The 15561-nt window shown below is 41.4% G+C and overlaps 1 protein-coding gene across 1 annotated transcript; it reads right to left on the reverse strand.

Annotated features, from left to right (window-relative positions):
* Nucleotides 1-3529: 3529 nt before the first annotated feature.
* LOC118422197 (polycystic kidney disease 2-like 2 protein) lies at nt 3530-12005 on the reverse strand. The gene is made up of 8 exons (XM_035829712.1): nt 12002-12005; nt 11428-11642; nt 10408-10582; nt 7437-8030; nt 6315-6545; nt 5936-6020; nt 4282-4514; nt 3530-3765 (listed from the first exon to the last, which is right to left on the reverse strand). Exons 1-8 carry the CDS (start codon nt 12003-12005, stop codon nt 3530-3532), a joined length of 1773 nt encoding a protein of 590 aa, XP_035685605.1.
* Between the last annotated feature and the right edge of the window lie 3556 nt (nt 12006-15561).

Genomic DNA, 15561 nt, shown 5'->3' on the forward strand with positions numbered 1-15561 from the left:
TTTGGGGGGGGGGGGGGGGCTTGGTCGGCGATTTTCAACGTTGGCTATGTTCTATTGTGAGTTTGTTGAGGAAGGGAGTTTGCCATGATAGCGAGTTTCTGAGGGGGCAAACTCACACTAGAACATAGCCAACGTTGAAAGTCGCGGAAAAAACCGCCCCCCCCCAAAAAAAAAGCTCCGTTCCGAAGACTGCAAGGGAGTCTAATCTTAGTAGACCTCAAGTCATGGATAGATACCGTGGGAACCACACGTTATTCAGTTACGTAACACTGTCAGTTACGTTATATAAGTTCGTAAATGAGGCGTGTGAGATCTGAGATACCGTGGGAACTACACGTTAATCCGTTACGTAACACTATCAGTTACGTTATATAAGTTGTTAAATGCTGTGTGTGAGATCTGTGAGCCGCCGTCAGCCCTCTTCCCCCATTTACCTACTTGTTGAGGATAATTGCTGGCCACTTCTGCAAACCTGTAATTTAGTTGTAGTGAAGTGTATGATATATGCGGGAACCAATTCTAGGATAGGATTCGTTATATAATATCGGGCAGCCTTTAGCACAGAACGATAGTGTACGGGCGAATCAACAAGAATTCCTTGGCCTAGCGTCTATGATCTAACCTTTATCCTCCCAGCCTTTAGTTAAGCTTCATAGGATTTTGAATTATTTCACATATTCCTAAATAAAGTCCTTTGGGTTGATTTTCCTTCTGTACATTACGTGCTCATGTCTTCTTGGTGTTCTTCGTCTTGCCCATTTGATCGTCCTTCATTAATTGCTGCCTTTAATTTCTTAGTGTACGAGGGGCGGTCAATAAGTAATGCCCCTGACCCATTTTCCATAGCAGGAGATTAATGAAACTTGGCACAGTTATTAGTCTTTCTCTTCATAGGAACCACCCAGAGTTATGCATTTCTCCCATCGTTTGATGCAGCTCTGGACACCGTTTTTGTAGGACACCCCAGGTTGGTCCTCCAACAGATGCCTCATCATGGCAGAAGAGGGACGACCAGGTCTGGGAGCTGTTTCCACAGACTTCTGGCCATGTTTGAATTCAGGATGCCAGCGTTTTAAAAGGACATATGATGGGGCATCATCACCATAAGTTTCTTTCATTTCATCAAAAGTCTTCTTTGGTGTGCGTCCTTTCAAATACAAAAACCGGATCACTGCGCGACACTCAACTGGTTCCATTTCACACATGGTCCATTTCGCACCTGACTCAGTTCAAACACAAGTAAATCAGAAACTATAATTAGTTCAGAGCTGTTTTTTTGCAACATAACCTATAAAGATATGAATCATTACACATACAAAATTTCATCTAGATCAGACGACTGGAAGTGGGTCAGGGACATTACTTATTGACCGCCCCTCGTAACTACCTGACTGCTGTGTCGAATTTCTAGCTGGGGATTGATTTGTGTTGAGTACATCTTTTCTTCAAAATTGTGAACTGTAAAATATTTTGCTGAGTTAAAGGCTGCCCAATTTTCACTGTCTTTGAAAAACCTGAGAGGTGAGCATTTGGTGTCATCACTATTATATAACGAATCCTATCCTAGAATTGGTTCCCGCATATATCATACACTTCACTACAACTAAATTATAGGTTTGCAGAAGTGGCCAGCAATTATCCTTATCAAGTAGGTAAATGGGTGAAGAGGGCTGACGGCGAGGCACAGATCTCACACACCTCATTTAGCAACTTATATAACGTAACTGATAGTGTTACGTAACGGATTAACGTGTGGTTCCCACGGTATCTCAGATCTCACACACCTCATTTACCAACTTATATAAGATAATTACTGGTGGTTTTTGCAAAGTTATGAATGTCCTTGATTATCACAGAGGGTACTGTGGGAACCTCAACATGGATCCGTTACGTAATATTTACTGCATCTTGTTACAAAATAATTCATCGTTTAAATGCCCCCAAATCATATAGAATAAAGTATCAAATCAAACAAAGCCTCCTTTCTTGCTTTATATATATATATATATATATATATATATATATATATATATATATATATATATATATATATATATATAATACATTGACAACGACTTTCATCAATCACCACACTCTGTACTCGGTCCACGGAAAGATTCCCGAGAATTGTACACTTTAACACACTGTGTACTCGGTCCACGGAAAGATTCCCGACAATCATACACGTAGCGGTTACACAAACACGCTGTCGATTCCAAAGAATCACACATACGAACACATGCCGAAATCACCCGAAGTTTGCCGAACACAGACTTCCGAACGCTTTGGTGTTAAGAACAACAAGGAATAGGTAGGAAACGCCGTTTCAAAAGCCCTTGTTTTCGGCGAAATGCCGCAATGAAATAAAACACGTTGATACTACTTATTATCTAGGTGTTACTTGCTAGCCATGTGAGATTACTTGGGACACAACACCTAATAATAAAGAAGATATGCAGCATTTTGTAAAGTCAGATTTCAGGGGAACAACGTTACCAGCAGTACCATGTCTGGCCGTTAGGGTCGCTGCTGCACAAGACGATTACATCATTGCTAGCCAATCAGACGCGAGACTCAGAAAAGTTCCCGCGAAAGTTTCAGTGCACCAAGTACGCCGCGTGTATGATTACCTTTTTCACCTTTGCCAGAATGGCTAAGGTTATGTTTTAGGCTTGTGAGTCTGTCTGTCTGTGTGTGTGTGTTAACAGCATAACTCAAGAAGCCTTGGATGGATCCCGGTGATATTTGGTAGGTGGATAGGGGTTGGGAAAACGAAGGTCAAGTTCCATATTGGGCCCCCTAGCGGCTTGCTAAGGTACTGCAGCAGAACCTCAATTTTTGATATTTCGTGTTCTGGGCATGCTGTGGTTATGATGCATGCCATCTCTCAACGTCATCCCAAAAACATGATTCATAATCAAACCTTGGACGAACCATATAATAAGTCGTTTAAGAGTTACAGGAGGTAGAAAGGGCGGACCTGAATTCTACGGTTTTTTTTTTAAATTTCCATTCTCCAACTTTATTGTAGACATATGTACTCCTATTCACAATTTCGTTATATATAACCACTCAACGATCAACTTTACACAAAAAGATTATTGATAACTCCTTGAATAAATAAGCACAGTATTAGGCTGGACCAACAACAAAGTTGCAAGCTTACAGGGTAAGTATGTTGCCTTATATGCATACAAATCAATTCAAATTTAATGGTTAAGCATGCCACTTAAACAAGCATTATTTTCCAACAATGGATAACTGCTAGTAATATAATAAATACACAATTGAACTTAAATGCCATAGAATAGTTGATAGCCCAATCATTATAATTACTTAGAAAACTGCTTATATATAGTCCTATCAAACCATTTCATAACACAGTTCAAAACTATCTCAATGAACTTTATACAGTACGATTTATTTTAATCACAGACATACAAATCAAATGTGCTTACAAGCTTCCAATTCAAGACATTAAAACATATTTACAGCCAGATATGAATGACGGTAGGTAAAATGACATTATTTAGACATCTGAATCCGAATCTGATGCTGGTTCGATATGTATTGTCACTTTACACTCAGTATCAATGACTGGACAGGACTGCTTCTGAGAGGCACGTGTTTGGCATTTTCGTGTTCTGACGTTGAGACGGCTCCGGTCGTCCCGTGGAAGGATGGAGTTACAGATGTCCAGGCTTTCATCAAGTCCCTCCTGAAGAAGGCGTAGGTTAGCTTGCAGCTCTTCTAGCTTCGGTGCACCTGCAGAAAACAAAGAAGAGCAATTCTGATTGACGACTAGTTCTACCACCTCTAAACTGTACTTCCTGTCACTGCAGCAAGTATGACCTATTGTGGTCATCTACCCACTCACTGACTCTCTGCCACTCTACTGTCAGATAACAACAAACACGCACCAGTCCAAACACGCACACACTCACATGGACCAAAAACTCCGTAAATGAGATTAAAACCGTTATGATTGTGACATAAATTTAGTTTCTCTAAAGCCAACAATTACCTCATACCTTTACCAAATGTTTCAAGTGACTTATTATTAATGTTTTTCATGGCCGTATGCAAATAAGGTCCTCATCTACGCTGCATACATTATATCAGCCGATCACCTTCTTTACCCAAACAACACTGTACTAGTATAAAAGTCGCGTCTAGGCAAAGAAGGCTGTTGTAGCATTTCCTTATAAACTTCATGTGAAGTTAACTTATAAGTTTCTTGCAAGTTCAATGCTATCACTAGCTTGCTTCGGGTAACTTTACCTGCTTTGTCCTGATTGTTTGGTGGGCTGTGGAAACCCAACATGGCATTGAAGCTCCTCCACACGTGATCGGCAAGTTCACGGTCATGGGTGACGTCAACGTCAGCGGAAATGGCGTCACAGATGATGGTCATGAGGAAGTTCATCAGGAGGATGAAGATGAAGATCATGAATGTGGAGAAGAAGATCGGCCCGGTAATGGGGTTGGAATCCAGCATTTCATTGGCAAAAAACCTACAAAACAAGAAATCACACACAGCATATTCTAGGACCTTTGACCTAATGTATGTGGAAACCAGTTACGTTTATACTATTGCATTGAAATAACTACAGACTGATGCACAATAAAACTAGAGTTCGGGGACCTCATACCTCCATGAAATATTTATTGCTTTTTTGTGGATGATATGTATGTTTATAGCCGGTTGTATTTGAGAGTAATGGTTATAAACGTTATGGGAAAGTAGTGGTGTATTTATTTAATGACACAGAGGATGTCCATCTGATTAGTAATTATTAAAATGTGACACTTAATTGTGTAATGTGCGTTTAAGAGGTCGACGGCATATGGTAGCGTGGTGTTCCTTAAGCTTGATGTTTGGCATTTGAGATGTCTAAGGTTGTCAGCATTATTGAGGTTCGACTATGTGCCTCAGAGCGGTGTGGTGGGAGGAAGTTGGGAAACTCAGAAAGAAGAAGGGATGTGGCCAACTTTAGTCAGATGGTGATTTGATTTTCCACCAATATGTCATAACATCAGCTGTTCACACGGTACAAAAATGAGGTGCACACTTTCCTATGATAGCCCAACATCAACTGTAAGATGAATACTTGGCGCCAACCCCGTCTGCTAAAAAACAAGTACCATTGGCTACGAAAGAGACAACTAACAACTGTCCCTTATCGTAACGAAATCAGAACATCTGTATCGCCCATAAAACTTCTGACACCCAACCCATCTAAGATGAGAGGACCTAATGGCATTTTAATCACCATGTCACTCAAATCAGCAGTACAGTATGTGAGACATCCATACCTGTTAAGCATTACCGTTAAATGTACCTCAACTTCTTACAATTATACTTACGCTTCACATCTCCATGATATCCTAAGCAGACATAAATAAAACTAATTATCATATTAAAAAAAAAAACTCGGGGTTCCCCAAACAGCTGTCATACAAATCACCTCACTATCTGCTTGGAGCTAAGCCCATTAACAAACACTTAAAGCACGATGCCTGTTCCAATATATCGCAGATATAGGGGAGATTTCTGATATTATTACATCAATTATAACGACAGATACGGCTCCCAAGATCTCATCAATTCGAGCTTTCATCACACCCCACCAACACAACAAGTATGAAACCAATCCATCCAGCCGTTCTTGAGTAATCATCTACACAGACAGAGACACATAACAGAAAATATAACCTCCATTCCATGACATTTCATGGAGGTAAAAAGCAGACACACAGAAATCAAAATCTTCGTACATGGAAAAAAAGCACACAGAAATTCACATATCGATATCATTCTTCAGATAATGACGTAACATAAATACTTTTGGATTTAGTCAATTAACGACAACCTTTATGCATCATCATTTTATGCAGATACATAGATGCTTTCACAATCATATGGAAAACGTACCTGCCAAGCATCATCTCAAATAGCGCGTATGTTGTTTGGTACAGGTCCGAGTACGACTCTATGTGGCTCCCAAACACAAGGTACCCTGGAAACAAAATTCAAATACACAAGGTGCCAAAATCAAACACACGTTTCGTGCAGAATCTCGGACGTGCCAGTACAACCACTCGGGATCAATGCTATATGTTGAATGGCCAGCAAAACATTACATGACAAACGAATGTGCAGCTTTCAATAAGATATATAAGTTATAGCACGTATTTCCTTGGTTACTAAATGATGATCGGATCGCTCTTAAACACCCTGAATGTAAAATAGCACTGGCGATGTAACCGACATCAGCATACACGGGTATTTCAAAACATCCCTTTGCACATACCGGAGCTGATGAAGGCCGTGAAGGCAACTACAGCAACGACCAAGAACGACAAGATTTCCTCCTTCATGATGCCGGGTAGAGCCAGGAGTTTGCCGATCGTTTGACTGAAGCGGACTATGCGCAGTAAGGAGATGGTGTTGATGAAGACGGTGATACCCAAGACGTGTTTGAAACAAGCATCCCACCAAGCAGCGGTTGTCAGGTCCACAAAGTCTTGAAATCCCAGATCTCCTGTAAAACGAAAAACACAAAGATATATCAAAACCGGACGTTCTGTAGTAGTACTATGGAAAGCCACTAGGGGGCAGGGAGTCCAATCATTTCTCAAATTTGCCATTACCCATCTAACATCTCATCAAGTTTAATATGAATATGGTTAAGGGCATAGTCTGTTAAGTTTTTTCTTTCTTTATGCACTTGTATATACAATTTGTTGCATGTCATGTGTATATGTATTCACGCTATATGTAATGTATGCTTTCCAGGGCCCCAATGAAATGTGGAGGCATGCCACTGAGATGGACTATCCTGGCCAAAAAAATGTGGGTTCCGCTATATATGATGCCTAGTTTCAAACTTGACCTTTGTCGCCCCGACACCTACCATCCTACAAAATTTCATGATGACCCGTCGACAGCTTCTCGATTTATTCACACAAACGTCCACAGCCGTTCCACCATAGCACGACCAAAATCAAAACCTTCTTGGCGTAGGTAATCAATGAATCAGAGAATGAATAAAAAAATATGACGATCCGTCAACCCAGTCTTGAGTTATTTCCTTTCAAAGTTTCAAAGCAAACTGCTGGGGGGGGGGGGGGCAGACCTACACCACTTACTCTCTGTCCCAAGAGCTATCTACCACTCAAAAATCATGACTACAGCATGTCCAGAACTCGAGATATCAGACCCGTAAGTTCCACTGCAGTACCATAATAAGCCGCTAGGGGGCCCAACATCCGATCGTTTCTAGGTCTCATCAAGATAGACATACCAAATATCAACACAATTCATTTAGTCTTCCCAAGTTATGCTGGTCTTCTAAACACAAGTAAATAATCACACAAATACTACCCAAAATATAAAAGGTAATTAAGGCAGAATGTGTAAAAGCTGGACAAACCATTGCTCCTGGCCACCAAGGCGAGTGTATCAGCAGCCACGGCGTACCGCTTGATGAAGACGGAGATGGTTGTAGCCGTACAGATGAGGCTGAACCATCCAACAGCATTCCACGGAGAAGTAAAATACACCCACCCTGCATCTACCACTGACTTAACCTCCTTGAAGTGTATGACTAAGAAGAGAAGTGTGAATAGGATGTGCAGAAACAGACTAGTGTAGTCATTAGCGCTTTCGTATTGAAACAATCGAAACAACGTGATTGTTGCTTCTGGCATGAGACTGCCAATATTAGAATGGTCTATGACCATGTGCACAACGCTGAACAGCTTCAAATTGGGGTTGTAGAAGTTGATGTCGATTGTAAAGGACTTTGTGTATTTATCTAAATACTCGGAATCTTTCAATGCATTAATGAACGACACAGCGGCGTTATAGTCAAGAGGGAGGTCGACAGAGTGAATGTTCTTGCAGTCAGAATAGTAGTTCGGGTGGGTTGAGAGGGTAGGAAAGAGGAATCGCCAACTGATACAAGACGTGTTCCCTGGTTGAACATCCCAGCCTCGGCCAGCATGTTTCTCCTTCGTCATGGCACCTGGATTAAAAACATCAGAATTGAAACAATCGAAAGTCTTAGTTTTCTTGTTTATTTCTTAATGCCAATTCCCAGGCCATCACAGATGTTAGTAACCATTCCCTTCTTTCCTTAATCCCAGCTATCTCCCTCTCATATGGGATCATTCCATTGTCTGAAGGTGGGCTGACCAGCTATCTATAGACTATACCATTTCTCCAGCATTCAGTAAGGGGCGTCGGCCTATAATGCTTCAGTACCTGAAAATACACCTGGGGTAGGGGTGGGTACCGGTACAGAAAATTAAGGTACAGGTACGGTTCAGGTCCAGTGGATCAGGCCCAGGTCCGATCCGGACCTGAACCTGTACCTAATTATCTACGAAAACTAATGAATGGGCGATATTCAAAACAATGGTCCATTTTGCTACAAAGGAACCTGTTTGATGGAGTATCCGACATCCATTGGCGTGTCAAAATCCTATCTTCATGTAAACAACAGTAACTACCTCTGTTTTAGTATGACTGTAGAAAATTGGGAGAAATAACTATCAACTCTTCTGTAATTCACTCTTGTTATTTTCTTAGCCCTGAAAGCCACAAAACACGTGATGCCTCCCTGTATAATATGTTCATTTTCTAATAGGTCCAACATCCGGTACACTGATATTTTTCAGGTCCATTTTTTTCGGATCGGTCCAACACGAAAACCGGTTTTGTACAGGTGTCACAGCGATCTCGCCCCGAGGAGCGACATCACTAGCGTTTTCGTCCTCCTTAAGAACATTGTATCTCGGAGGGTTCTCAAGAGCAACTGGTTACTACATATTAGGCTCGCTACCTGGTACTTTACAGCACCTGGGGAGTAACGTATATGGTGTGTTACCTGGTACCTATATGGCACCTTATTACCTGAAGATGTTATACCTCACCGACCTCTATAGTCGATACTATATGGTTCGGTGCAAACAAGCCATTGAAATAAAAAAGACACTTTTTTTGCAGTTGAGGTGGCATAAAAAGACAGCGCTATCGCGAACGTATAAATCAACACCATCTACGGTAAGGAATAAGTAAGCTATATGTTTTCAATTTGTCACAGTATTTTCTATCTTGTGCTGTAAATATTTCCAAAGCACTAACAAAAACACAAGTGAAAAATAGTTTCTCATTATCAACACTATCTACGCGCAAGTTCATATACCTGTTGCGAAATGCAACAAAAACACTGGTAAAGTACCAGTCTTAAGAAACACGGGTAAAACTCCAGAGTTTCTAAATACTTGAAAAACAGTCATATTGGAGATGAAGATACCCATAGGCTAGGTGCATGTAACAAAATGTGCGATATTCTAATGAATGCCTTGTCTACACAATTAATAAAGACATTTCATACTTCTTTGGTGGTCAATTCATGGCAGAGGCTTCATATTGGAGATATATAGGTTGTTTGAGGACAGGTGAATACAATGAAATACATCTTATGTCGAGACTCAAGAATATGCAACAATGGGAATACAAGAGACCCAAACCCTCCTTGTCCGAAACAAGTCCAAGTATCTTATTACCGTGTAATTACGTTAATATTAATACTATGGATGTAGTTATGTATCAGACTTGTGTACTTATATCATTCTGAAACTGCATTTTGTGATTTATACCAATCAACTTCTAAAATATTATGTAAATCCGTTGGGGGGGGGGCGAAATCGCTAAAGGGGGGCGAGATAGGGGGCGAGATCACTAGCCGGGGAGGGCGAGATCGCTAGTGATTTCGCCCCCGGGGGGGGGCGAGATCACGGGGGGCGAGATCGCTGTGACACCTGTCCTCACCCCTAATCGTGGGGGATCGGCATGTTTCTTCAGGACCTCAATAATCCATACAAAACCATTAAAAAGATCTTAAGTCATAGGTGCGAGGACACAAACACAACCAAAACCAGTACTCCGTCGGACGTGACCCTCATTTCCGGAGGTGACTACGTTCTTTGACCTCTAGCCACTTTAATTCCGAGGATAAACGTAATTAAACAGACTCGAAAAATTGATGAGCGAACATTTTGTACTTGAACAAAGCTTTAAACCTGTGCTATGCTAGCTGCCAAAACAGAACCATACCTAATATCAGATAGGTGGGGCATTGAAAACTGTCATCTGGCTATACTGACCTTACATATTCTCTGTCTTTTTCTATTCCACTCACATGTCAATATAATGTTGTACACATTGTTGAATAAAGGGACTTCTTAGGTCACAATGTATTCATCCATGAAGAAGACACAGTGCGAGTTGGGTATGTAAACTAACTGCTGATAGAAAAAAAAAATTAAAACTAGACACACGGATTTCCCAAACTTAAGTGATGAAAAGGTCAAAGTAGAAAACCCCGGAATATATACCTGGATGTTGTCTCATCTGTGTCAGGTGTGCAGGGCCGATACGGAAGGCCGCGGTGTTGTGCGCGAACTGCCGGTCTAAGTACCGCATCTGCCGCCCGTTGTACCAGGATGATGGGTGGAGGGTTGGCAACAGCACCTCCTCAAGCCAGGAATACAACTGATCAGGTGTCCTGATCTGTACGAGAAATAAATTGTTATTACCTTCACCAATTTTTTTTCGATAGCGTTTGTATGTACGTATGTGTGTTAGAAGACCAGCAAAACTCGAATATCCCTGGATGGACTGCACTGATATTAGTATGTGGGTAGGTATTGATGAGAAGTTGAACTGAAAAGTTTGGGACCCTTAGCGGCTTGTTCCTGTTAACTGGTTTTTGGGTCCCCTAGTGGCTTGTTCTAGTTAACGTCCATATCAAAAGTTATACAACAGTTCTCCAATAATGGTGTTTATATAATATGTTTGTATGCATGTGTTGCGAGTGGCTGTGGTAGCTAGCTAGGGTAACTCAGAGAGGTAACTCAGAGAGATAACTCAAAGAGATAACTCAGAGAGGTAACTCAGAGAGGTAACTCAGAGAGGTAACTCAAAGAGATAACTCAGAGAGGTAACTCAAAGAGATAACTCAGAGAGGCAACTCAGAGAGGTAACTCAGAGAGGTAACTCAAAGAGGTAACTCAGAGAGGTAACCCAGAGAGGTAACTCATCAGAGAGGTAACTCAAAGAGATAACTCAGAGAGGTAACTCAGAGAGGTAACTCAGAGAGGCAACTCAGAGAGGTAACTCAGAGAGGTAACTCAAAGAGGTAACTCAGAGAGGTGTGAGTGTGTGCGGGTATTATGTACATGTGTGTGTGTGTGTGTTTGTATTCATGTGAGTTTGTAATGTATGTGTATTTGTATGTTTATACCTGTGGTCGAGCGTGTGTGTAGTTTATTCTATTTGTGAAAATGCTAACAAAGACAAGAGTTTCACACAACAATTAGTCTGAAAATGAACACAGCCTTTGTTTAGTAGCTCACCGCATCAAACTCGTTCAGAATGTTGCTGGACAGTGTCTGCCTCTCGTGGAAGGCCAGTGTGTCCTTGTCCATCTGTGCGGCGTAGAACAGGAGGGCCACGAAGGCTAACAGCAGGACAAACTCCATCAGCGTCGAGGCAGACTTCTTATTCAGCTCCTTTTTCTTCTTAGCCGACTTGAGATTTACTGTTGCAGGTCGAAGGAGTTTCTTTGGTGCTAGAAGACAGGAATGTCAAACAGGAATTATGGTTGAAGAGCCGTATTGTTGCCGACATTGTTATGATCATGGTCGCACTTCAGGTTAGTTTAGGAAGATAAACAAGACATCACGATGACAGAATATTAGATCACGTACAAGAAAAATTCAGACTCAAATTGTGAAACACATGTATAACCATTTCAGACAAGTGTGATTCCCTTATGTTACTTCAATCCAGGGCTGCCTTTAGAACCTGTCTCTTTTTCACAGGACCGAAATGTGTATGTTGGGACGAAAAAGAACCCAGTGGATAGCAAGCAAAAGTATTGAGCCAGCGGTCAGTACGGAGAATAGCACTCATGCTAAAAGAATGTACACATTTCGTCCAAAAAACTTACCATCATGACATGAAATGGATGAAAATGTACTTTCATAGCGTTAAAATGACACATGTAAGTAAGAAAATTAATAACATTGACGAACGATGAAAATGCTCAGCAGAACATTTAATTTATATCCTAAACAACGAGATGATAAAATACCTTCTCCATATCTCGTGCACTGGAGAGATTGTTTTAGAAATACATCTTATAGCTTCATAATCAAACACAATCGTATCCAAACAACGAATCTCGAAAGTCTTTGCGTCCAAACCTGTAGTGTTCCACAGGTTGAGCTGCAAGTCGTCTTTCTGGATAGCCGGCGGCCTGGCGAGGTTCGGGAGGCTAAAGATGGCAGCCAGGACCACACCAAGCACAAAGATCTGTTCAGAGAGAGTAAGATGGTACCGGTTGTATTGTCATAGAACGTCCTCAGAAAGATATTACATATATGCCATTGTAAAGATAATGGCATTATGTCGTCTATATTTTAAAACAGTAACAAAAAGAAAAGAGAGATTATCATATTACTTTCACTAGAGTTGGTACAATATTGTTTTTGTCATAGTGTCGTGGTGCCGCTTTGAATAATGTTCATCAACATGAATCGGTACATCTATAGGGCAATCTGCTGTACAGCATATATGCGAGTGTACCTAACCTTTGCTATGATGTTTTATTTCGTAACAAGGGTTTATGGTTACTGTAAATGCATTTAAGTTCGCAGGTATTTAATTTCGCGGTAGCGGAAAAAGGACTTTTCGCGGTGGTTTCCAATTCGCGGGTGCACCATGTACTGTAGTCTCCTACTGCCAGGGAAAATGTTCGCTGTGGTTTTAAGTTCGCGGCGAAGTGACCACCGCGAAAACCGCCAACATAAAATCACCGCGAACATTTCTGCATTTACAGAATTAATCAAAATCCTCTCTATAAGACGAAACGCCATGGCTAAGGTCAGGTTACCCTCACATATATGTTGCTCCTGTAATATTAGGCATGTTAACGATATGGGTATGTAAGAAAGGAGAAGAAACAGACTGAAACAAATCCTGACTCCCGGGATTCAAACCAGCGCCGAACCCGGGCCGCCAGATCACAAATATAGACGCCTAAAAGGCTGACAGTCATTTGGCATGATCAGTTACAAACCCCGTTACAAGTCCAATAAGTTACCTGAAGGGTTTCCACCACACTGATGGATCCCATGAAGGACAGGATGAAGGCCTTCATCCAGGCGTCACTCCTCTCCTTGCCCCAGTCCATACTGTACAGGATGACGAAGAACGCGGAGCAGGTGGACACCAGGAGCACGGTCGTCCACGCCACGTACCTGGCCATGCGGCGCGCGGACTTCTGCAGATGGCCTGGGGTCAGGAAACAGTGATTTGGATAGCAAATTTTCTTACGTAGGAGGAGAAATTAAACTCACAAGGCATTTAGTCTTCTTACGTGTCGACCATTAAAAATAATAATGATAATAATAGTGTCACAGCTCAGTTAAAGACGTGCTTGATTAGTTTACATACTTTGCTTGGACGTGCCGATAGCCATCTCCGGTGTGCTCACAGTCAGTGGCGCCTCCATGCGGAATAGTTGTACAACAATCAGATTAACCGGAAATACAGTCAGGATAGTCATGAGACTGGTGTACAGCTCCTGTGAATACATTTACATTTAGGAGGTAACACATTCTAGGAGTAACACATTGATGAGGTAACGCATTTAGCTCGTTTAGTAGTACGAATTCCTTTTATTTGAACTGATCCGAAGAAATGCACTGAAGACGATGGTAATATAGTGGCATTAAATAGGAACGGTTCCATATCCCTACAGCGCATGGTGCAATTGAAAATGCAAACAATAGAAGTAGGCACTTCATTACATGTAGCCATATTGTCCAGTGACTTAGATGCTAAAATTGTAAACATGTAGGAAACTCTATAGTAACATTTACCTGTATTGTGAAACGAACAAACCCCAGGTCGAACACTCTTGTACCAGCAGTTGTGGTTTTTGCCCCAGACCACATGGCGCTGGCCAGCATCATGGTGTTCAGGAGAGTAAAGCAACAGGACAGCCGCTGGGCCTGGGTGAAGCTAGAACCTGGTGTAGACAAGGCCAAAAATGCATTGGATTTGGTGAATTTACAGGGTGTAGAATATCTCTAAATTATGGTGTCGGCATTGAGACGCATGTGAAACCTGAAATTATGTTCTTTAAAAGGCAAAAAAAATTCAACAACTGGAAACGAAAACAAGATGGCGCCTGCGTGACGTCAAGTTCCAAAATGGCCGGGCCTGTGGCCTACACAATCAATGCAAATAAAATTCTGATATTATTCAAACCTGCAAATGTAATAAAAAAGGATACTGACCAGGCGCTGCTACAATGGCTGACGCCCACAGTTGTTTATCGTAGAACACGTCTCGGGTTGTTTCGTTGAAGACGTTTGAGAAGGATGACAGCTCCTTCTCGGTGCTGGCGTGCACAACCTTCTGTACCTCACCGTCACCTTTGTGTTCCGACAACCAGTCATTACAGGTGAAGTAATGTCTGAAAATTGCACAACCAAAAAGAGTCTTGTCATTTACGTCGATAAAGATTAGACATCCAGGTAATACGATATGCCAAAAAGCAGTTACTCAAGCAACTGGATATGGTTTTGGAAACGGTCAGAATCCAAATTGTCTTTAGCTTGACTTTGTCTTACATGTTTCCTATTGGATCTAAAATTGTCTTCATTCATGTTTAGCGTATAAAGCACCAGTTTCTTCCAGGTCACTTCAGTGTCACTGACGAAAAATAGTGGATGCTATCTGAAACGTCTGACCGTTTCCAAAATTGTATCCAGTTGCTTCAGTAACTGCTTTTTGGCAAGTCTTATCATTTATTAGACGTCTTCTCTCATGCATGCCGCATTTCCTTCCATAACAAGAATATAGAGACATTGGATGACGTAATCATAACTATCAGTCTAATGTCTTTAGGAGAAAAGTACAACGAGAGGTTGATAGATCATTTCGTTCCACACTGAAAAGGCAGCACTTTTTAAGTTTTAATGCAACCTGAAAACAGACATTTTTTTACACAAGTAGCAGATGACATTTTCTCACACCATGCCAAGAGATAGTTCAAGCAGGGAATCATCAGTTAAGTGCCGAATGCAAATTAGCAAACCATTCAGGATTTTGGTTATGTTTTTGAAATCTTACACCACATCCTTCTCTACATCTCTGACGACAAAACTTCCGAGGAACCACGATGACGTGCCGCCTTTCCCAGAGTTGTCATGCCAGATGTGCAACGTCATCACTTCCCCAAGTGACTCTCGCACAGGCATGACAAAATGCAAAGTACTTCCACGAACCAAAGCCTGGAATTGCCAATGATAAATGATGATAATTTCTTCGTTGCTTTCATAGTAGCGAACTGTTTCTGGTCCTCCATTTCGTCCATTACCACACACTACAGTACACTTCACATTGACTTTTTACCTCTAGGCATATCATTATCTTGTATATAAACTCCTATCATCCTTAGCTTCATCTGTATAACA

Source organism: Branchiostoma floridae, chromosome 9 (assembly GCF_000003815.2).
Source record: "Branchiostoma floridae strain S238N-H82 chromosome 9, Bfl_VNyyK, whole genome shotgun sequence".
Taxonomy (NCBI): Eukaryota; Metazoa; Chordata; class Leptocardii; order Amphioxiformes; family Branchiostomatidae; genus Branchiostoma; species Branchiostoma floridae.